Source organism: Salmo salar, chromosome 16 (assembly GCF_965601325.2).
Source record: "Salmo salar chromosome 16, fSalSal1, whole genome shotgun sequence".
NCBI lineage: Eukaryota > Metazoa > Chordata > Actinopteri > Salmoniformes > Salmonidae > Salmo > Salmo salar.
The window spans coordinates 87,525,831-87,548,721 of record NC_138306.1 but is presented as its reverse complement, the minus strand read 5'-3'; the positions used below and the strand labels follow the sequence as shown (position 1 = coordinate 87,548,721).

The 22,891-nt window shown below is 45.1% G+C and overlaps 3 protein-coding genes across 10 annotated transcripts in view; 2 read left to right on the top strand and 1 right to left on the bottom strand.

Annotated features, from left to right (window-relative positions):
* Positions 1–5,195, top strand: LOC106596824 (uncharacterized). Of its 4 annotated transcripts, none has more exons than XM_082963141.1 (12): positions 1–235; positions 514–602; positions 754–826; positions 1,380–1,488; positions 1,636–1,766; positions 1,909–1,954; positions 2,214–2,252; positions 2,420–2,532; positions 2,821–3,034; positions 3,149–3,204; positions 3,337–3,446; positions 3,586–5,195. In XM_082963141.1, the coding sequence occupies exons 7-12, from the start codon at positions 2,229–2,231 to the stop codon at positions 5,019–5,021; spliced, it is 1,953 nt and encodes a 650-aa protein (XP_082819267.1). In that variant the 5' UTR covers positions 1–235; positions 514–602; positions 754–826; positions 1,380–1,488; positions 1,636–1,766; positions 1,909–1,954; positions 2,214–2,228; the 3' UTR covers positions 5,022–5,195. The 4 variants fall into 4 exon arrangements, with proteins under 4 accessions (XP_082819267.1, XP_082819266.1, XP_082819265.1 ...); XM_082963140.1 differs by having other exon boundaries at positions 1,909–1,979; positions 2,154–2,252; XM_082963139.1 differs by having other exon boundaries at positions 1,636–1,979; positions 2,154–2,252.
* Positions 5,196–5,320: 125 nt separating this feature from the next.
* LOC106574895 (AP-1 complex subunit sigma-2) lies at positions 5,321–15,535 on the bottom strand. Of its 4 annotated transcripts, XM_045698342.2 has the most exons (5): positions 15,210–15,535; positions 14,047–14,225; positions 13,438–13,546; positions 11,981–12,118; positions 5,321–7,802 (listed from the first exon to the last, which is right to left on the bottom strand). In XM_045698342.2, exons 2-5 carry the CDS (start codon positions 14,223–14,225, stop codon positions 7,755–7,757), a joined length of 474 nt encoding a protein of 157 aa, XP_045554298.1. In that variant the 5' UTR covers positions 15,210–15,535; the 3' UTR covers positions 5,321–7,754. The 4 variants fall into 4 exon arrangements, with proteins under 4 accessions (XP_045554298.1, XP_045554293.2, XP_045554292.2 ...); XM_045698337.2 differs by lacking the exons at positions 11,981–12,118; positions 13,438–13,546; positions 14,047–14,225; positions 15,210–15,535 and adding an exon at positions 10,655–11,260; XM_045698336.2 differs by lacking the exons at positions 11,981–12,118; positions 13,438–13,546; positions 14,047–14,225; positions 15,210–15,535 and adding an exon at positions 9,305–9,565.
* A 151-nt stretch (positions 15,536–15,686) lies between these two features.
* Positions 15,687–22,891, top strand: part of LOC106574892 (phosphorylase b kinase regulatory subunit alpha, liver isoform) — a 36,400-nt gene continuing 29,195 nt past the window's right edge. For both annotated transcript variants that reach the window (XM_082963136.1, XM_082963137.1), the window contains exons 1-6: positions 15,687–15,962; positions 16,124–16,211; positions 18,339–18,497; positions 21,669–21,716; positions 21,889–22,057; positions 22,205–22,287. In XM_082963136.1, the coding sequence (XP_082819262.1) occupies positions 16,134–16,211; positions 18,339–18,497; positions 21,669–21,716; positions 21,889–22,057; positions 22,205–22,287 (537 nt within the window). In that variant the 5' untranslated portion in view covers positions 15,687–15,962; positions 16,124–16,133. The remainder of the gene's footprint in view (positions 15,963–16,123; positions 16,212–18,338; positions 18,498–21,668; positions 21,717–21,888; positions 22,058–22,204; positions 22,288–22,891) is intronic.

Below are 22,891 nucleotides of genomic sequence, written 5' to 3'. Positions count from 1 at the left end.
GTCCTCACCAACACGTAGTAACGACGCGTGCGCAGACATGACCAGGAAGTTATTTATCATCGAACGATCTAAAAATTAATGCGTTCGCTGAACATTTTCTAAGACAAATGTAAACGTTTATGGCGACAGTACAGCGGAACGATTCATACGGTGCAAGTCATATTCGTTTGAAACGATTTTGACAAACATTTCAAACGAAGAGGGAAATTTTCAACTTTGACCCCTGACGAATTGAGTGAGTTTTCTGCAAAATGGCAGCATCAATTCTTTCTGCGGTGTCCGCACCGTCATTGGGGTATGTTAAGATAATTGGCGTTAATCTGATGTTGTTATGTCATGTAAACTTAATTGATATGCATGGTGGTGCCAAAGAATCACACCGTAGTGCTGTAAGCTAGCTAGATACGGTAGTCAACTAGATAACTAACGTTAGCAAGCTCGCAGTGACTGTGTTGACAAACACTGAATAGATAGTAACTTAGACAACCCATGCCTTGTTATATTTCCCCACAGTCAAAAACGCAGGGCATCTTTGAAGAAGAAAGAAAGAAGAAAACGAAAACGCCAAGCCCTTGCCAAAGCCCAAATCAGAGAATCTGGTGGTATGTCACAGTGGTTTTATTTGAAAATCCTACATGATATTCTCTCTACTACTAGCCAGTTGTTTATCAGCATAATTCCCGACGGGGACTATGTATTCTGAATGTCTAACCATCCACTGACAAGCTCTAATTCATCTCCCTAAACACTTAGAAAATGGAGATGATTCTCCACCAGAACAAGATGATGATGATGATGAAGAGGAAAGGAAGGCTGAGGAAGAAAGGTAGCAAATATTTCTGCAGTTATAAGTTGATAAGCAATGGCCATTTTTTTTTCACGGTCTGTAATATTGTTTCATGTGTGCTGTATTCAAAAAAAATTGTCAGACTCCAGTCACCCAAGTCATAGACTGTTCTCTCTGCTACCACACGGCAAGCTATACTGGAGCGACAAGTCTAGGACCAAAAGGCTCCTTAATTAACAGCTTCTACCCCCAAGCCATAAGACTGCTAAACAATGAATCAAATGCCCCCCCCCCCCCCCCCCCCCCTTCGTTTTTACACTGCTGCTACTCACTGTTTATTATCCATGCATAGTCACTTTACAAATTAGCTCGACTAACCTGTACCCCTACACATTCACTCGGTACTGGTACCCCCTGTATATCGCCTCGTTATGTAAATGTATTGTGTTAGATATTTTTTTTAATCAAATAAATATTTGTAACTTTTTTTGAACTGCATTGTTGGTTAAGGTCTTGTAAGTAAGCATTTCACGGTAAGGTCTACACCTGTTGTATTCGGCGCATGTGACAAATAAAATTTGATTTGATTCAGACGGCGACTAGACCAGGAGTGGCTGGAGAGGGAGAAGCTGGCCCAGCAGGAATTCAGACTCCAGTGGAAGAGGGAAGACGCTGCAAGGAAGAGACAGGAGGAAGAAGAGGTACAGAACTCACAATGTAAAATGGCACTCTATTCCCTAAGTTTAACCAGAACTCAGGCCAAAAGAAGTGCACTATAAAGGGAATAGGGTGCCCCCCCCCCCATGCTTCACTGAAATAATGTCTGTAACCGCTTTCCATGTCTGCAGGCGAGGATAAAGCAGGAATGGGAGGCCCAGCAGAGGAGAGAGGAAGAGGAGAAGGAGCAGAAGCAACAGGAGAAGAGAGACAGAGAGGTGAAACGTGCGCCAGGAGGATAAACGCACAATGGAAGAGCTACATATCCTCTTCCTTTTGTATTTTGGTCACAATGGTTTTAACTTAAGAAATATTACACAGTAATGTGTCTTTTGTGTGTGAAAGAAGTGTTTTGCCTCAGACATCCACTTGTATCCATGTGTTTTTCCTTAACTGTGATACACGCAAAGACCTTAACTAAGATGCACACAAAGAGGGACACTCCTACAGGTCTGTGCTGCCATGGGACAAGGATGTATCTTTTATCTCTGGATTTGTTTCCTCATGTCATCTGGTTATTCTCATACTGCTCAGGGACAAAATACACACACACACCTTTGCAGTTCTTATGTCTAGTGTCTTTGTACAAAGACATATTTTGTGGCTCGCTTTCAACCACTGGTAAGAGATTCTTGACTTGCAGTAACAGATATCCAGATATGCCACTGCAGGTTTTCACCAGCCCATCCTATGTTTGCACCATTTATAGGAAGCTGTACAGAAAATGTTGGACCAGGCTGAGAGTCAGGTATGAAAAAACAAACCAAATGCATATTGCATACCCAGTTTATGTTTGGAAAACAGTCTTGACCATCTTTGATGGAACATTTTCTGTAAACCAGTTAGGTGTTACACAAGGATGAGTTTGCAATTATTAAAGAAACTAACCTATTCTACTTCCTGTTTTGAGTGTAGCTGGAGAATGGGGGTCCCTGGAGAAACCCTGAGGCTCCAGATTTTGGTACGGAGCAAGACCGGGCTAACTGCCCCTTCTTCCTCAAAACTGGAGCCTGCCGCTTTGGCGACAGGTTGGTAATGGTTCTAAATAGGAACACATTTCATTTTTTATTGTATTTTTATAATTATAATACATTTTTTATTTGTATTTTATTTTTTGTTTTTAATATTATTATTATTTTTAGCTAGGATAGTCCACCACCATTTTCCAGGGAGTCCTGGGAAGTGCATTCTTGTTAATTTTCCTCAAATGAGGCTCATCTTTCAGAATACTGCATAAGCACACAGTCATTTGTATACCATATCCTCTTTATATTAGCGTTCAACTAATGAACTCTTCTGCTTACCTGATTGGTCAGGTGCTCTCGTAAGCATGTCCACCCCCCGGCCAGCCCTACTCTGATGATCCGGGGGATGTTTGCGACTTTCGGGATGGACCAGAGGTCACGGGACGACTACGATACAGACGCCTGTTTGGAGCACAGCGAGGAGGAGGTGCAACAGCAGTTTGTGGATTTCTATGAGGATGTACTTCCTGAGTTCAGGACTGCTGGCAAGGTGGTGCAGTTTAAGGTGAATGTGATGTTTGTCTTGCTGGACTGGAAGGAGTGATTCAATGGAAATGAGACCTATCCACTCTGAGGGGCAATGAATCGAACTTCTCTCTCGTTTTGTCTCTGTCTTCAGGTCAGCTGCAACTTTGAGCCACATTTGAGAGGAAATGTTTATGTCCAGTTTGACACGTAAGTAAACTAAGCAACTTATGAAAATGGTCTGATAAGTTTTGTAGGTGAAGAAACAATGGTGTTTCTCAACTTTTAGTAATCAAGTAGTGTATCTTTACGGTCTATTTTCTCTTTGCTGTCTGTCTTTAGAGAGGAGCAGTGCAGAGAGGCCTTCATGATGTTCAATGGAAGATGGTACGCTGGTAAACAGCTCCAGTGTGAGTTCTCTCCTGTCACCAGATGGAAGACTGCTATATGTGGTGAGTGAATGGAACACAAAAGTACAACTGAGAACCACAATACATCTACCTACACTGATTTTTACAGAATTATGCTAGTCATAAGTTGTGTATATTATTAAGTCCCTAGTATTTGTTTGATTGCCGTGATCCTCCACAGGTTTGTTTGACCGACAGAAGTGTCCGAAAGGAAAGCACTGCAACTTCCTGCACGTGTACCGGAACCCTGGAAATGAGTTCTGGGAGGCGGACAGGGACCTGCACATGTCCCCCGACCGGGGAGGAGGGGGTACAGGGTCTTTCGCTGGGGGCCGGTTCTCTGAGAGGAGTAACCGCTCCTCCTGGACCGAGAGGTCACAGAGCCGACGGGGGGAGAGGAGCAGGAGGAGTAGGAGCAGGGAAAGCAGAATAGCCCAAAGGAGAGCTAGTGTTCAGAGTGACAGGTCCTGGACCAGTCGTACCAGTACAAGACCCAGGTCGAGGAGTAGGGACAGAGATAGGAGAGACAGGAGCAGAGATGGGAGGGACAGAGATGGGGACAGAGGCAGAGACAGGCGGGATGGGAGCAGAGACCGAGGTGGGAGCAAGAGAGAGGGGTGGAAGGGTTCACCCACAGAGGCTAGTAGGGGGAGATCCAGATCAGCCAGCCCCGGAGAGTCCTCCAAAAGGAAGAGACAGGGGAGCAGGAGCCCCGGAGAGTCCTCTAAGAGGAAGAGACAGGGGAGCAGGAGCCCCGGAGAGTCCTCTAAGAGGAAGAGACAGGGGAGCAGGAGCCCCGGAGAGTCCTCTAAGAGAAAGAGACAGGGGAGCAGGAGCCCCGGAGAGTCCTCTAAGAGGAAGAGACAGGGGAGCAGGAGCCCCGGAGAGTCCTCTAAGAGGAAGAGACAGGGGAGCAGGAGCCCCGGAGAGTCCTCTAAGAGGAAGAGACAGGGGAGCAGGAGCCCCGGAGAGTCCTCTAAGAGGAAGAGACAGGGGAGCAGGAGCCCCGGGAAAACATCCCAAAAAGACAAGCAGCCAGCCGACGACAGCAGCGCCACAGCGCCATCACGCCACAAACACTCCAAAAAAAGCAAAAAGAAGAAGAGCAAGAGGAGGAAACCCAAGAGGGACAAAAAGAGCCAGTCGCCTGGGGGTCAGAGTTCATCTGCAGAGTCAGGGAAGGAGTCTTTGGACGAGGGGGAGGAGAAACCCTCTCCAAACCTTGACGTAGACAGCAGTACACAGACTCCTCATGATGTAGACAACACTACCCAGAAGACTGTGGATGTAGACAACACTGCCCAGGAGACTGCTAGGGTAAATGCCATACTTAGTCTCATGTTGTCTGAGTCTCTTGATAATGCCAATGCAGTCACTTCAGACATACAGACCCAGGTCAAAAAGGAGGCTGAGGATCCCTGTCCACCTATTGTCCCCTCTCCTAGCCCTGGGGATGTGGACATCGCTCAGACTCCTGGGGCCACGGACAACACACTCTCCCCAGACCTCCATAGTATCTTCCTCAAGCAGGAGTATCCCTCTCTACCCAGTGTGCCTGAAGAGGAATATGAACAGGATCGACCTGAGACGCTGCCTGATTCTCCTGACGAACCATAGTGGAATTAAATGTGTTCTGTATGGACTTCACCGTGACTGCTATGGCCATTTTGAAGGGTACACTGTTTATGCATTGTTTTCATTTCAATGTTCACCAATGCACTGCTCAACCTAGCTTTTACGAATGTTAGTTTGTTCCGAATGTAAGATGTGACAATTAAATGTTTTTATACATTTATGTATATTTTTATTGCCAAAGGTAACCTGAGAGCATTTGCTCTTTGACCTCCAATTGAACCTTGTTTCTTCCACACACACTTTACATTTTCTGTGAAAAAAAAGCCCAGGCAAAACAACCATTCTGCTAATCCATAGACATTTGTTTTAATGATTTACAGTATTTGAGAGAACTGAAGTAGTGACAGTTGTCTGTGTAAAAGAAATGCAATACTTTGAAATGATTCATAATGTACACAGGAGCAAGACATGGTGCCCTATTCCCTATATAGTGCACTTCTTCATAGGGCTCTGGCCAAAAGTAGTGCACTATGTAGGGAATAGGGTGCCATTGGGGATGTCACCACAGTTAAAGAGCAAATACAGTACAAGCTGACAGATACAGAGAACATTAAATGTCCTAACAGGACACCATTCTGGTCATTGGTAAAGGAGGAGCAGTCTGTACGGTAGACAGGGAATTACATTAAATGTCCTAACAGGACACCATTCTGGTCATTGGTAAAGGAGGAGCAGTCTGTACGGTAGACAGGGAATTGCAACAGGTTTAGGCTTCTTTAACCCATGGTTTTTGTAAACAATTCAATAACTGGTCATGTCCGTGTGCACTAAGCACAGGCAGTGATATAGTGGGAGTACCTCATGATTTGTGCTTCAATTGTCACAACCTTCCTCATAACAAGTAGCCTGTTATGATTCAAACTGAATATTCCAGTTTCACGATCGCTTCATGAACAGAACAATTCAGTTCAGAACCAGGCTACGAAACAAGCCCTAAATGCATTTTCATTGACAGTTAAAACATTGTGTGACGAATAGAAGTTTGATTAGTAACAGAATCCCTTTTTGTTCATTTTCACTGGTGTTACTCTTCCCTTGCCTTTTAAAGCATGCAGAGTGGGCGGAGTCCCCAGTGTTACTCTTCCCTTGCCTTTTAAAGCATGCAGAGTGGGCGGAGTCCCCAGTGTTACTCTTCCCTTGCCTTTTAAAGCATGCAGAGTGGGCGGAGTCCCCAGTGTTACTCTTCCCTTGCCTTTTAAAGCATGCAGAGTGGGCGGAGTCCCCAGTGATACTCTTCCCTTGCCTTTTAAAGCATGCAGAGTGGGCGGAGTCCCCAGTGTTACTCTTCCCTTGCCTTTTAAAGCATGCAGAGTGGGCGGAGTCCCCAGTGTTACTCTTCCCTTGCCTTTTAAAGCATGCAGAGTGGGCGGAGTCCCCAGTGGTACTCTTCCCTTGCCTTTTAAAGCATGCAGAGTGGGCGGAGTCCCCAGTGATACTCTTCCCTTGCCTTTTAAAGCATGCAGAGTGGGCGGAGTCCCCAGTGTTACTCTTCCCTTGCCTTTTAAAGCATGCAGAGTGGGCGGAGTCCCCAGTGTTACTCTTCCCTTGCCTTTTAAAGCATGCAGAGTGGGCGGAGTCCCCAGTGTTACTCTTCCCTTGCCTTTTAAAGCATGCAGAGTGGGCGGAGTCCCCAGTGTTACTCTTCCCTTGCCTTTTAAAGCATGCAGAGTGGGCGGAGTCCCCAGTGTTACTCTTCCCTTGCCTTTTAAAGCATGCAGAGTGGGCGGAGTCCCCAGTGTTACTCTTCCCTTGCCTTTTAAAGCATGCAGAGTGGGCGGAGTCCCCAGTGTTACTCTTCCCTTGCCTTTTAAAGCATGCAGAGTGGGCGGAGTCCCCAGTGGTACTCTTCCCTTGCCTTTTAAAGCATGCAGAGTGGGCGGAGTCCCCAGTGGTACTCTTCCCTTGCCTTTTAAAGCATGCAGAATGGGAGGAGTCCCAGGTGTGTTTGTGCTGTCTTCCCAACTGAATGACATAGGAGGTAGCAAGACAGTACAAAGATCTGGGACTCAGGCTATACAGAGCACGGCTTGGGTCAATTCCATTTAAATTCAGGAATACACTGATATTCCAATGCACATTTCCTTCAATGATTTTCAATGAGTAAAAATTGTAAATTGGTTTACTTTCTGAATTGATTGGAATTGAAATAGAATTGACCCCAACCCCGAGAGAGCACATATTTTTCCCTAAACACCATTTATCTTCAAAACGATATGATTATAACACAGTGTTCTTTGGTCAAACAATGAAAGAATGAACATGAATACTTTAAACTGTAACACTTCTTAAATACTGACATAGTTTTGCTTACTTGTGAACATCCCATTTAAGTAAAATGGGGTTTCTTACTCTTTATGATATACTTTGAATTGTTTTAAGTTCTCGAGACTAGACTGAAGTTAAAATGCCCGTCACAGACATGTCATGTACAACAAAACACTGACTTAAGGAAGGTGGGTGAGATTTCAGTTATTATTGGTGTAGTTTGTGGCTACTGGCTGCATATACCCTAGGGGTTTCAAAAGGTGAGTGTTGACAAGGTACAAAAAAAAGGAACAGACAGTTGGCACAAGTAACATTAACATGATAAGAGTTTTAGTACAAGACAACACTACATCACATTAAAGGAGAGAGAACAAGATGTTTGGGCCCTCGTGAAGAGAGAGAGAGTAAAGAGAGAGGGAGATAGTTGGGTCAGTGATGGAGGGAGGGAGTTTATGTCAGGCCAATCTCCTCCAGGACACTCCGTGGTGCTTCAGCTTCCTAAAGGAGGGAGGGAACAGACAAGAGGATAGGTGAGAAGGATAAGACACGAGTCAGTCTGAAGACGGACCAGTTTGATTGGTTTATGGAGTGCACACAAGAAAAAAGGTGTTTAAAGCCTAAATGCAATGACTTGAGTAACTGCTCCAACGCCACTATTAAATAAAGCATATCAGGTAGAGTTAACACTTACTTTGGCATCCTAGCAGGAGGTGAAGCACGGAGAGAGAGAAAAGCACTGTTTGAATACAACTGACCGCTAGAACAGCTGGTCTAAATCAGTGGAGGCTGCTGAGGGGAGGACGGCTCATAATAAAATGCCTGCAATGGAGCGAATGGAATGGTATCAAATCATGTGTTCCGCTCCAGCCATTACCATGAGCCTGTCCTCCCCAATTAAGGTGCCACCAACCTCATGTGTTCCAAATGAGCAATAAGGGAAAGGCACAAAATGTCCAATCCAGACATTAGTTGTGGCTTCAAAATTGGGCTATTAACAAGGTATTTAATCAATAATAGCTCAGACACATCGGTAGGATTGTCAAATGTTTTCCTGCTGACAGTACTTAGCACCTCTGAACAGAGTTTTCACACAGCGAAGTCCTCAGTCTCGTTAAAATACTCCAAACCAGAAGATGGCAATAGCGTTGTTTGGCAATGGATGTCCGTGTGTGTTGCTTTATGGTCTAGTCTAGTCAACGTTAGCTAGCTGCACTAACGTTGCTACTGTTGTAGAATGCCCTTTTGATACTAGCCAGATGGCCACAGCTAGATAACGAGCTAGCAAGATATATATTTTTTTTATTCACTCTCCATAATCGTATACAGCCCATACAGACTTTTAGCTAGCTGGCTAACCTTAGCTAAATGGTTAGCATGATTCGCTAGCTAGCTAAGTAAAGGGACTCTCGGCAGACGGCTACAGGCTGCTGCTTCATGAAAACGAATCCATAGTGATTTAATTATGTTACTAGCGACAGTAGATAGCTAGCTTGGTAAAGCATTTAGTGTTGTGTGCATTGTGCTGCACTGACCACCTCATTCGTTTCATATGATGTGCATGACTGCCAGGCTCAGTAAGCTAACCAATAGATGGTTGTTTAGCAGAGACGTGGTTGGCTTATTGGTGTTTGTCTGAATTCGCTGGTTAACGCACCAGCCAAGCTTGTTCTGGGAGGGCGCGATCCTTCTTTCATTAGACTGTTCACAACATGGAAACTATATTTCAACGAAAACATAAAATGTGCACTTGTCTCTCAAACACAAAGGGTGTCCATAACGCGCTTTGGTGATTGCATTTCACTTCCTTTGTTATAAAATACATTTTACCAAGACAAATGTGATTCTTCATATTCTCAAATCGTTCAGTGGGGTCTTTCTCTAACATATCACTAACACTATATCCAAAAAGTCGGATTTCGTACACTAATACATCCCATAATAAGCACCGAGCTCTGTTGACAGAACAAGATTGAACTAGTTGAAACGAGCCACCTACTTACTATTCATTGTTGCCATCTGACCATCCAGAATCACAACACGTCGCCTTCTGTCCCATTGAAGCGCTCGCATCGTTTCTGTCACATTGTTAACCAAGCCTTGTTTAAACTAGTAAACATTATCAAACCTAAAACAGAAATAATCCTTCTTCGAGCACAAACTCTTCAGCTACACGTAAAAGATAAAGACTTGCCCTGGAAAAAAATATTATGCAGCTTTATTGTTTTGGTTCGAACAATTCTGATGAAAAGGGTGGATTAGACCGGAAAAGTACCCCCCCACACTTTTTTTGTCACTCCTGCCCCCCCCCCCACCCCTGTCTGGCAGTCAGATTCTCCAGTGTTTCATGCTGATGGTAGTCATGAATGAGAGCTGAATAGTGAGTGAAGCCCTCTTTATGAACAGAGGCAGTGAGAGCTCAGACAGCCAACCCTGGGGAGGTTCCCATAGCTCAGTCATATGGCTGTGGATGCAGGCAGTGAGAGCTCAGACAGCCAACCCTGGGGGGGTTCCCACAGCTCAGTCATATGGCTGTGGATGCAGGCAGTGAGAGCTCAGACAGCCAACCCTGGGGAGGTTCCCATAGCTCAGTCATATGGCTGTGGATGCAGGCAGTGAGAGCTCAGACAGCCAACCCTGAGGAGGTTCCCACAGCTCAGTCATGTGGATGCAGGCGGTGGGAGTGCCTGGAATACCAATGCCACCGACAGGCTGCCAGACGAATAACATTAGCCTAAATACAGTAGTACTATAGACAAACGCTTTTAACGCAAATCTAAAGTCAAGAATGACATATAGGAATCAGAGAGATGGAGAGAGAAAAAGGCCATACTACCAACTCATCCAGGGCATAGCCCAGAGATGTCATCATTACACCAATTCATCCAGGACATAGCCCAGAGATGTCATCATTACACCAACTCCTCCAGGACATAGCCCAGAGATGTCATCATTACACCAACTCCTCCAGGACATAGCCCAGAGATGTCATCATTACACCAACTCCTCCAGGACATAGCCCAGAGATGTCATCATTACACCAACTCCTCCAGGACATAGCCCAGAGATGTCATCATTACACCAACTCATCCAGGGCATAGCCCAGAGATGTCATCATTACACCAACTCATCCAGGACATAGCCCAGAGATGTCATCATTACACCAACTCCTCCAGGACATAGCCCAGAGATGTCATCATTACACCAACTCCTCCAGGACATAGCCCAGAGATGTCATCATTACACCAACTCCTCCAGGACATAGCCCAGAGATGTCATCATTACACCAACTCATCCAGGACATAGCCCAGAGATGTCAGGGCCAGAGCAGATCCCCCTGATGGGAGTCTTACCTCCTGCAGCAGGTCAGCCTGCTCTATAGCCTTCAGTACGTTCTTCTTGGAGGTCAGGGTTAGTGTTGGGGTCAGATGTTAGGGGTCAGTGAGGAGTCTTACCTCCTGCAGCAGGTCAGCCTGCTCTATAGCCTTCAGTACGTTCTTCTTGGAGGTCAGGGTTAGTGTTGGGGTCAGATGTTAGGGGTCAGTGAGGAGTCTTACCTCCTGCAGCAGGTCAGCCTGCTCTATAGCCTTCAGTACGTTCTTCTTGGAGGTCAGGGTTAGTGTTGGGGTCAGATGTTAGGGGTCAGTGAGGAGTCTTACCTCCTGCAGCAGGTCAGCCTGCTCTATAGCCTTCAGTACGTTCTTCTTGGAGGTCAGGGTTAGTGTTGGGGTCAGATGTTAGGGGTCAGTGAGGAGTCTTACCTCCTGCAGCAGGTCAGCCTGCTCTATAGCCTTCAGTACGTTCTTCTTGGAGGTCAGGGTTAGTGTTGGGGTCAGATGTTAGGGGTCAGTGAGGACTCTTACCTCCTGCAGCAGGTCAGCCTGCTCTATAGCCTTCAGTACGTTCTTCTTGGAGGTCAGGGTTAGTGTTGGGGTCAGATGTTAGGGGTCAGTGAGGAGTCTTACCTCCTGCAGCAGGTCGGCCTGCTCTATAGCCTTCAGTACGTTCTTCTTGGAGGTCAGGGTTAGTGTTGGGGTCAGATGTTAGGGGTCAGTGAGGAGTCTTACCTCCTGCAGCAGGTCAGCCTGCTCTATAGCCTTCAGTACGTTCTTCTTGGAGGTCAGGGTTAGTGTTGGGGTCAGATGTTAGGGGTCAGTGAGGAGTCTTACCTCCTGCAGCAGGTCAGCCTGCTCTATAGCCTTCAGTACGTTCTTCTTGGAGGTCAGGGTTAGTGTTGGGGTCAGATGTTAGGGGTCAGTGAGGAGTCTTACCTCCTGCAGCAGGTCAGCCTGCTCTATAGCCTTCAGTACGTTCTTCTTGGAGGTCAGGGTTAGTGTTGGGGTCAGATGTTAGGGGTCAGTGAGGAGTCTTACCTCCTGCAGCAGGTCAGCCTGCTCTATAGCCTTCAGTACGTTCTTCTTGGAGGTCAGGGTTAGTGTTGGGGTCAGATGTTAGGGGTCAGTGAGGAGTCTTACCTCCTGCAGCAGGTCAGCCTGCTCTATAGCCTTCAGTACGTTCTTCTTGGAGGTCAGGGTTAGTGTTGGGGTCAGATGTTAGGGGTCAGTGAGGAGTCTTACCTCCTGCAGCAGGTCAGCCTGCTCTATAGCCTTCAGTACGTTCTTCTTGGAGGTCAGGGTTAGTGTTGGGGTCAGATGTTAGGGGTCAGTGAGGAGTCTTACCTCCTGCAGCAGGTCGGCCTGCTCTATAGCCTTCAGTACGTTCTTCTTGGAGGTCTCCTGAGCCTCTCCTCCTAGCAGGAACTCATCCAGGATGAAGTAGGCCTTCTCAAAGTTAAAGATGATGTCCAGCTCACACACCTGACATGGAGACAGACACAGACACCAAGAGGGAACACATTGGAAGATTAGTTTTCCTAGTCCAACGTATTCATTCCAAATGGTAAAGCGATTTGAACAGCTCCATTAGACACAGGAACACCCAGACCCTGTTCCAATAACAACATGTATACTTCTTCCCCATCTTACAGAACATTTGACCATTTGGATAGGCGTTACGCAATGGTGCTTTAACATATGGCCACTGTCATGAACACCAACAGGACCACTGAGAGAACAGTATGGCCACTGTCATGAACACAGAGAACAATATGGCCACTGTCATAAACACAGATAACATTATGGCCACTGTCATAAACACAGATAACAATATGGCCACTGTCATAAACACAGATAACAATATGGCCACTGTCATAAACACAGAGAACAATATGGCCACTGTCATAAACACAGAGAACAATATGGCCACTGTCATAAACACAGAGAACAATATGGCCACTGTCATAAACACAGAGAACAATATGGCCACTGTCATAAACACAGATAACATTATGGCCACTGTCATAAACACAGATAACAATATGGCCACTGTCATAAACACAGATAACAATATGGCCACTGTCATAAACACAGAGAACAATATGGCCACTGTCATAAACACAGAGAACAATATGGCCACTGTCATAAACACAGAGAACAATATGGCCACTGTCATAAACACAGAGAACAATATGGCCACTGTCATAAACACAGAGAACAATATGGCCACTGTCATAAACACAGAGAACAATATGGCCACTGTCATGAACACAGAGAACAATATGGCCACTGTCATGAACACAGAGAACAATATGGCCACTGTCATGAACACAGAGAACAATATGGCCACTGTCATGAACACAGAGAACAATATGGCCACTGTCATGAACACAGAGAACAATATGGCCACTGTCATGAACACCGAGACAGGACGCAGAGAGAGAACAATATGGCCACTGTCATGAACACAGAGAACAATATGGCCACTGTCATGAACACAGAGAACAATATGGCCACTGTCATAGAACACAGAGAACAATATGGCCACTGTCATGAACACAGAGAACAATATGGCCACTGTCATGAACACAGAGAACAATATGGCCACTGTCATGAACACAGAGAACAATATGGCCACTGTCATGAACACAGAGAACAATATGGCCACTGTCATGAACACAGAGAACAATATGGCCACTGTCATGAACACCAACAGGACCAGAGAGAGAACAATATGGCCACTGTCATGAACACCAACAAGACCACAGAGAACAGTAGCAGTGTGAAATATGAAGACTCACACTGCCAAAGTACTTATCCAGCAGCTCTACGTATCTGTGGATGATCTCCAGCGTGATGAGCTCATTGTCCTGATCCTCCACCGCACAGCAGAAATACAGGCTGGCGTATCTGGAAGACAGGATAATACAGGGATAAACAACAAAGGCCCTAACCTTGGGCCACATTCTGACAAACATATTTTCGTTCAGCAAGGATAATAACGAATAACAAAAGCATCAGATGGCCTTCATCATTCTGAGAATGAGTGCTGTAACAAAATGGCCCCCTGACTGAAAACAAAACCATAAGGGTGCCTCCCTAGCAGGAAAGTCTTATTGAAAACCAACCTTCTAAACCTTGGCACAATTGTAGTATAGTGCTTTGAGACTATACTACAATTTACTTTTCAAAACCGGGCAATTTCAGGAAGTTAAAACTTTAACAAAGATTGTGAAATTCCCTTCCTGAATTGACCTCAACACTATCAGATGGAGTCCACATTTCCCCCCATTAACCCCGTCTGTCTGTCTTGTAGATGATATTGAGGTCCCTCCACTCCAGGAAGGAGCACATCATTTCCCACCATTAACCCCCTTGCCTGTCTGTGTGTCTGTCTTTCTTTCTCTGACCTCTTATAGACGATCTTGAGGTCCCTCCACTCCAGGAAGGAGCACATCTTGGGCTTGCGGGCTAGAATGGTCTGGACCAGGTCCCTGGAGATCTTCTTCCTCTCTTTGTCTGACAGGGGAACATACCACTTCTGCAGCCGCAGCTTACCCTGCCGACTGAACAGCAGCATGAACTGCATCTGGTGGGAGGGAGGAGAAGAGATGAGGACAGAGGAGAGGAGAAAGAATGAGAGAGGGAGAATGAGAGGAGGATGGAGGAGAGGACAGAGGGAAGGGCAGAGGAGGGAGGGGATGGGAGGAGAGGAGGAGAGAGAGGGAGAATGAGAGGAGGATGGAGGAGAGGACAGAGGGAAGGGCAGAGGAGGGAGAGGGGATGGGAGGAGAGGAGGGAGAGGGGATGGGGCGAGGAGAGAAAGGGCGAATGATAGGGGACAGAGGAGTGGGAAGGAGGAAGGTAAGAGTAGGGAGAGGGGATGGGAGGAGAGGAGGGAGAGGGGATGGGAGGAGGAGGCGAGGGGATGGGGCAAGGAGAGAAAGGGCGAATGAAAGGGGACAGAGGAGTGGGAAGGAGGAAGGTGAGAGGAGATATGAGAGGAGACAAGGATCAATACAAGTGTAACAGAGGTGGTTTGGTGGGCTTTAGCTCATCGGGATGATTCCGTCTTAAGGAGCACAGGAGACTTGAACCCAGTCTGTTCAGTAAAGTGATAAATACAGAGGCAGGGTGAGAGGGTGTATGTTGGAGCAAGGAGGTAAAGTTGCAAAACATAAATGGTAGTTTGCTTACATAGCTAGTGAAAGGTATTCTGCATAGTCAAGACCTCATATGGTCTTCTCGGTCTAACTATCTAGCCAACTGAGGATTTTCCTATCAAAACACAGACATTTTCCCAGTCATATAACTAGTTAGCCTAGTTGTTGTTAGTTAGGTAGCTTATGTCCCTCAGTATATCCATCAAATTTGAGTGTAAAGCTAGCTCAGAGATGGACAGGGGAACAATCTTTGCGTAGCGAGCGCTAGCAGCTAACATGCACAGTAAGGATGTCTAGCTAGCTACTTTTTCAATGGCTTTTTGTGGACATTATCAGAAGCACAGGACGCTTTTTCGTTCAACATGTGCAATTGCAACGACTGGCCAAACAAATAAGGAGGTAAAACGTACCTTTATCTTGATTGTTGACTCAAAAACACTATGAATTGTTGATTCAGATCTATTCAATAGAAATGTGCAGTCCACCCCGTGAAGTCCAGCGTTCAGAGGGGATGCAGTTACATCTGTTTTGATTGGTTAACACATCTACTGTCCGGATTTTTGATTGGCTTAAAAATTCCGTTATCCCAGTCCTTGTTTACTATGCATGCAGAATGTAAATGGACAAGGTGGGGTCGCACTGGCATCAGTCAAAGTATTCTGAAAATATGAAAATATTAGCTTGAACAGAATGATGCCGAGGTGATACAAAGACCACACGAAGCAAAAGAGAAAGCAAAGCCGAAAACAGATCAGGCCCTCTTTGTTGGTTTAAATCTAGATCTATGTTATGTTAAAAATAACAGATTCTAACAATACTTCATAAACGTAATAACCAAGTCATCTTCTCTACGTTGGCTGCTCTAGCGCCCCCTTTATGGCAACTGTATACAGGACATTCTGTCCACATCAGGAAGAGGAGAGGCAGATTGAGAGACCGAGAGGAGCCGCAATCTGTTACGTGTGAAGGAATGGTGTATGTTGAGCTAAAAACACCTCTGCGACGTGAAGTATTCGGTCATATTTTGACACTGATGCTACTGCGCTGCAGCAACTAGGAGTTTTATGAAATGCGTTGAATGAATGTGGAATTGTTAGCTACTACTGCGAAGCTGTCAACAGCGATATTTATGCATTGCACAATAACTGATGGGTTCAAGGTAGGTGACTTTCTATGCAAAGTAATGTTATTTGATTACAGCATACTGCAGTACTTTTACTATTGCGAATGCTTCACATGTAGTCAGGACTCACGACTACTGTACCCCACTATAAATAATCCTGCTCTAACTACTCGTCTGTCATCATTTCATATTGACAGGTAGAGACGGCAACATGCGGAGCCGCAGTAACTCGGGTGTGAAGCTCGATGGATTCGCCAGGCTCGTTCATGAGACTATTCTATGTCACCAGGTATGTTTCATTATATCACGTACCACTGCCAGACACCATACCTGGTGACGAATAACAGTCGTACAGTTGCCATTTGCAATGAAAGAAGTCATGCACAATAGGTCTAATGACATTGATACCTCAGTAAAATCCCCACAGTAGGCTGAATGTCTGTTACTTATCCTTAGAAAGCCAAGAGTCAATAGCTCTGGGCAAACTGTCCCGGCGTGGACTCCCTAAAATAAATAAAAGCTTGGACAAAGGTCAACTTAAAATAGAGAGAACATAGAAAGTATTTGTCTTATCTACTCTACTTGAGTTAAGTCAACAGTCTTTCTCTCTCAATTCAATTTCAATTTAAGGGGCTATATTAGCATAGGAAACATTTGTTTACATTGCCAAAGCAAGTGAAAAAGATGATAAACTAAAGTGAAATAAACAATAAAAAAAATGAACAGTAAACATTACACTCACAAAAGTTCCAAAGAATAAAGACATTTCAAATGTCATATTATGTCTTTATACAGTGGTGTAACGATGTACAAAAGGGAAAATAAATCAACATAAATATGGGTGTGTGTATGTGTGTGTGTGTGTGTATATATATATATATATCTAGTGGCTAGCTACAGTGCATTTGGAAACTGTTCAGACCCCTTGACTTATTCCACATTTTGTTATGTTACAGCCTTAATTTAAATATATTTTCCCCCTCATCAATCTACACATCATACCCTATAATGACAAAGCGAAAACAGGTTTTTAAAAACAAAAATACCTTATTTACATAAGTTTTCAGACACCTTGCTATGGGACTGTAAATTGAGCTCAGGTGCATCCTGTTTACATTGATCATCCTTGAGATGTTTCTACAACTTGATCCACCTGTGGTAAATTCAATTGTTATGACATGATTTGGAAGGCACACACCTGTCTATATAATGTCCCACAGTTGACGGTGCATGTCAGAGCAAAAACCAAGCCGTGAGGTCGAAGGACTTGTCCGTAGAGCTCTGAGACAGGATTGTGTCGAGGCACAGATCTGGGGAAGGGTAGAAAAACATTTCTGCAGCATTGAAGGTCCCCAAGAACACAGTGGCCTCCATCATTCTTAAAGGAAAGAAGTAGAGCTGGCTGCCCGGCCAAACTGAGCCATCAGGGGAGAAGGGGCTTGGTCCGGGAGGGAACCAATAACCCAATGGTCACTCTGACAGAGCTTCAGAGTTCCTCTGTGGAGATGGGAGAACCTTCTGCAGCACTCCATCAATCAGGCCTTTATGGTAGAGTGGCCAGACGGAAGTCACTCCTCAGTAAAAGGCACATGGCAGCCCGCTTGGAGTTTGCCAAAAGGCACCTAAAGGACTCCCAGACCATGAGAAACAAGATTCTCTGGCTACCCAGACCCCTCTTTTACGCTGCTGCTACTCTCTGTTTATAATCTATGCATAGTCACTTTAACTCTAGCTACATGTACATATTATCTCAACTAACCTGTGCCCCCACACATTAACTCTGTACCGGTACCCCCTGTATATAGCCTAGCCTGTTATTTTACTGCTGCTGTTTAATTATTTGTTACTTTTATTTTCTATTTTTTACTTATCTATTTTTTACTTAACACTTATTTAAAAAAAATATCCTTAAAGCATTGTTGTTTAAGGGCTTGTAAGTAAGCATTTCACTGGGAGGTCTACACCTGTTGTATTCGACACATGTGATGTGACATACAATTTGATTTGATGAAACCAAGATTTAACTCTTTGGCCTGAATGCCAAGAGTCACGTCTGGAGGAAACCTGGCACCATCCCTACGTTGAAGCATGGGGGTGGCAGCATCATGCTGTGGGGATGTTTTTCAGCGGCAGGGACTGAGAGACTAGTCCGAATCGAGGGAAAGATGAACAGAGCAAAGTACAGAGAGATTCTTGATGAAAACCTGCTCCAGAGCTCTCATGACCTCAGGCTAGGTTGAAGGTTCACCTTCCAACAGGACAAGGACCCTAAGTACACAGCCAAGACAACGTACAGTAGGAGTGACTTCGGGACAAGTCTGTGAATGTCCTTGAGTGGCCCGGCCAGAGCCCAGACTTAGATATCTATCTACCTGCCTGTCTAACCTGCCTGTCTAACCTGTGTGTGTGTCTCCAGAACCCAGTAACAGGCCTGTTGCCCTGCAGTGTCCAGCTACCAGATGCCTGGGTGCGTGACAATGTCTACAGCATCCTGGCGGTGTGGGGTCTGGGGATGGCCTACAGGAAGAACGCTGACCGGGATGAGGACAAGGCCAAGGCCTACGAACTGGAGCAGGTGACTGGCTGGCTCGCATCTCACAGCAGGCTCTGTCAAAATAGTGTTGTGTCCCCCATACTGACTGTACTGTGTGATCTGTGTTGTGTCCTCCATACTTACTGTACTGTGTGATCTGTGTTGTGTGTCCCATACTTACTGTACTGTGTGATCTGTGTTGTGTCCTCCATACTTACTGTACTGTGTGATCTGTGTTGTGTCCCCCATACTGACTGTACTGTGTGATCTGTGTTGTGTGTCCCATACTTACTGTACTGTGTGATCTGTGTTGTGTCCTTCATACTTACTGTACTGTGTGATCTGTGTTGTGTCCTCCATACTTACTGTACTGTGTGATCTGTGTTGTGTCCCCCATACTTACTGTACTGTGTGATCTGTGTTGTGTCCTCCATACTTACTGTACTGTGTGATCTGTGTTGTGTGTCCCATACTTACTGTACTGTGTGATCTGTGTTGTGTCCCCCATACTTACTGTACTGTGTGATCTGTGTTGTGTCCTCCATACTTACTGTACTGTGTGATCTGTGTTGTGTCCCCCATACTTACTGTACTGTGTGATCTGTGTTGTGTCCTTCATACTTACTGTACTGTGTGATCTGTGTTGTGTGCCCCTACTTACTGTACTGTGTGATCTGGTGTGTGTCCCATACTTACTGTACTGTGTGATCTGTGTTGTGTGTCCCATACTTACTGTACTGTGTGATCTGTGTTGTGTCCCCCATACTTACTGTACTGTGTGATCTGTGTTGTGTCCCTCCATACTTACTGTACTGTGTGATCTGTGTTGTGTCGTCCCCATACTTACTGTACTGTGTGATCTGTGTTGTGTCCTCCCATACTTACTGTACTGTGTGATCTGTGTTGTGTCCCATACTTACTGTACTGTGTGATCTGTGTTGTGTCCCCATACTTACTGTACTGTGTGATCTGTGTTGTGGTCCCCCCATACTTACTGTACTGTGTGATCTGTGTTGTGTGTCCCATACTTACTGTACTGTGTGATCTGTGTTGTGTCCCATACTTACTGTACTGTGTGATCTGTGTTGTGTCCCCATACTTACTGTACTGTGTGATCTGTGTTGTGTCCCCATACTTACTGTACTGTGTGATCTGTGTTGTGTCCCATACTTACTGTACTGTGTGATCTGTGTTGTGTCCCATACTTACTGTACTGTGTGATCTGTGTTGTGTGTCCCATACTTACTGTACTGTGTGATCTGTGTTGTGTGCCCATACTTACTGTACTGTGTGATCTGTGTTGTGTGCCCATACTTACTGTACTGTGTGATCTGTGTTGTGTCCCATACTGACTGTACTGTGTGATCTGTGTTGTGTGTCCCATACTTACTGTACTGTGTGATCTGTGTTGTGTCCCCCATACTTACTGTACTGTGTGATCTGTGTTGTGTCCCCCATACTTACTGTACTGTGTGATCTGTGTTGTGTGTCCCATACTTACTGTACTGTGTGATCTGTGTTGTGTCCCATACTTACTGTACTGTGTGATCTGTGTTGTGTCCCCCATACTTACTGTACTGTGTGATCTGTGTTGTGTGTCCCATACTTACTGTACTGTGTGATCTGTGTTGTGTGTCCCATACTTACTGTACTGTGTGATCTGTGTTGTGTCCTCCATACTTACTGTACTGTGTGATCTGTGTTGTGTCCTCCATACTTACTGTACTGTGTGATCTGTGTTGTGTCCCCCATACTTACTGTACTGTGTGATCTGTGTTGTGTCCTCCATACTTACTGTACTGTGTGATCTGTGTTGTGTCCTCCATACTTACTGTACTGTGTGATCTGTGTTGTGTCCCCCATACTTACTGTACTGTGTGATCTGTGTTGTGTCCTTCATACTTACTGTACTGTGTGATCTGTGTTGTGTGTCCCATACTTACTGTACTGTGTGATCTGTGTTGTGTCCCCCATACTTACTGTACTGTGTGATCTGTGTTCTGTCCTTCATACTTACTGTACTGTGTGATCTGTGTTGTGTGTCCCATACTTACTGTACTGTGTGATCTGTGTTGTGTGTCCCATACTTACTGTACTGTGTGATCTGTGTTCTGTCCTTCATACTTACTGTACCGTGTGATCTGTGTTGTGTCCCCCATACTTACTGTACTGTGTGATCTGTGTTGTGTGTCCCATACTTACTGTACTGTGTGATCTGTGTTGTGTCCCCCATACTTACTGTACTGTGTGATCTGTGTTGTGTCCTCCATACTTACTGTACTGTGTGATCTGTGTTGTGTCCCCCATACTTACTGTACTGTGTGATCTGTGTTGTGTCCTTCATACTTACTGTACTGTGTGATCTGTGTTGTGTGTCCCATACTTACTGTACTGTGTGATCTGTGTTGTGTCCCCCATACTTACTGTACTGTGTGATCTGTGTTGTGTCCTCCATACTTACTGTACTGTGTGATCTGTGTTGTGTCCCCCATACTTACTGTACTGTGTGATCTGTGTTGTGTCCCCCATACTTACTGTACTGTGTGATCTGTGTTGTGTGTCCCATACTTACTGTACTGTGTGATCTGTGTTGTGTCCCCCATACTTACTGTACTGTGTGATCTGTGTTGTGTGCCCCATACTTACTGTACTGTGTGATCTGTGTTGTGTCCTCCATACTTACTGTACTGTGTGATCTGTGTTGTGTCCCCCATACTTACTGTACTGTGTGATCTGTGTTGTGTCCCCCATACTTACTGTACTGTGTGATCTGTGTTGTGTGTCCCATACTTACTGTACTGTGTGATCTGTGTTGTGTCCCCCATACTTACTGTACTGTGTGATCTGTGTTGTGTGCCCCATACTTACTGTACTGTGTGATCTGTGTTGTGTCCCCCATACTTACTGTACTGTGTGATCTGTGTTCTGTCCTTCATACTTACTGTACTGTGTGATCTGTGTTGGAAAGGAGGTCTGAATATTCCTTGACTGCAAGGCCCCGACCTCATGACCACACTGTGTCAAAACAAAACATTCCTTTACAGAAACATGTTAGTGTTTTCCATGCATGTTGTCCTCTGATCTATGTTGTAGGCCACAGGCAGAGATTGGCATATTTCAGTCCTTGGAGTCCTGAATAGATAAACTTGGGAAAGCAGGAGTTACCGATCCATGTAAGGTGTGGTAAATATCTATATTTGTATTATTCTACAGAGTGTTGTCAAGCTGATGCAAGGGCTGCTCCAGTGTATGATGCGACAGGTGGGTTACCATGGTTACTGTCCCATTTCTTCTACCATGTAACAACACAGTCACTAGTATATGGCATAAGGGCAACAATGCACTATACTGTGGGAGCATTTCTGTATGTGTTTCTCCCTTGGTCTGGCTGTGTAATAGCCTTTTCTGAGCATGTCAGTGTGTCTGACTACAGGTGGCCAAGGTGGAGAAGTTTAAACACACCCAGAGCCCCAAGGACTGCCTGCACGCCAAGTACCACACTCCCACCTGTGCTACCGTGGTGGGGGACGATCAGTGGGGACACCTGCAGGTTGATGCCACCTCTCTGTACCTGCTGGTCTTGGCTCAGATGACCGCCTCAGGTACCGTAGTGTGTGTGTGTGTGTGTGTGTGTGTGTGTGTGTGTGTGTGTGTGTGTGTGTGTGTGTGTGTGGTGGATCGTGTCATTGTGAAATAACTTGACTGTATACCAGTGGCGTTGTTCTTTATCACTCTCTGGTCTTCTCCAGGTCTTCGTATCATATCAACCCTGCATGAAGTGGCTTTTATCCAGAACCTGGTCTTCTACATTGAGGCTGCTTATAAAGTTGCGGTAGGTAATGTTCAAGGTCTGTTTGAGCGAGGCTCTATTCTTCTAACCTCACTAGCATACGACTTAGCAGGAAGTAATAGAAGTGTGAACAGTAATAGAGAGAGAAGCAATACTATTACTGAAGATCACATAGGAATACCTGTAGAGATAGTGGTGACTATAGATGAACACCTTACCAAACAAGACCTTTTACATGGCTTATACAGTATATTGGAAAAGCCCACACAGTGAACTTTCTGATTGGTTGGTAAAATAACTTTCAATACATTTCATTGGTCAACATGGGAACATCAGCACTTAACCCCAAAAGCATCAACATATTTTTAGCTTAAAAGCGCCAAAAGTCTGTGTAGTCAGCTACAACAGATAATTATAAACTAAATTATAAACTAACTGTCAGGGAAAAACTACTTAGCCAAATATAGCATTAACATGATGTCAACAGAGAGCTGACATGGTACTGAAAAATAAACGGTTCAACTGGTCAACAACTGACGTTTCCCATCCAGGAGAATGTGTCTTAGTTAGCGACTTCACTAAGCAGAATACATTTCCCATCCAGGAGAATGTGTCTTAGTTAGCGACTTCACTAAGCAGAATACAT

Coding starts and splice junctions, on each gene's coding strand:
- LOC106596824 (XM_082963138.1), top strand. CDS start 252: ATGGCAGCATCAATTCTTTCTGCGGTGTCCGCACCGTCATTGGG. Junction 1,723..2,213: donor AGGAGAAGAGAGACAGAGAG/GTGAAACGTGCG, acceptor CACCATTTATAG/GAAGCTGTACAGAAAATGTT. Junction 3,205..3,336: donor GTTTATGTCCAGTTTGACAC/GTAAGTAAACTA, acceptor GTCTGTCTTTAG/AGAGGAGCAGTGCAGAGAGG.
- LOC106574895 (XM_045698337.2), bottom strand. CDS start 7,217: ATGTGCTCTCTCGGGGTTGGGGTCAATTCTATTTCAATTCCAATCAAT.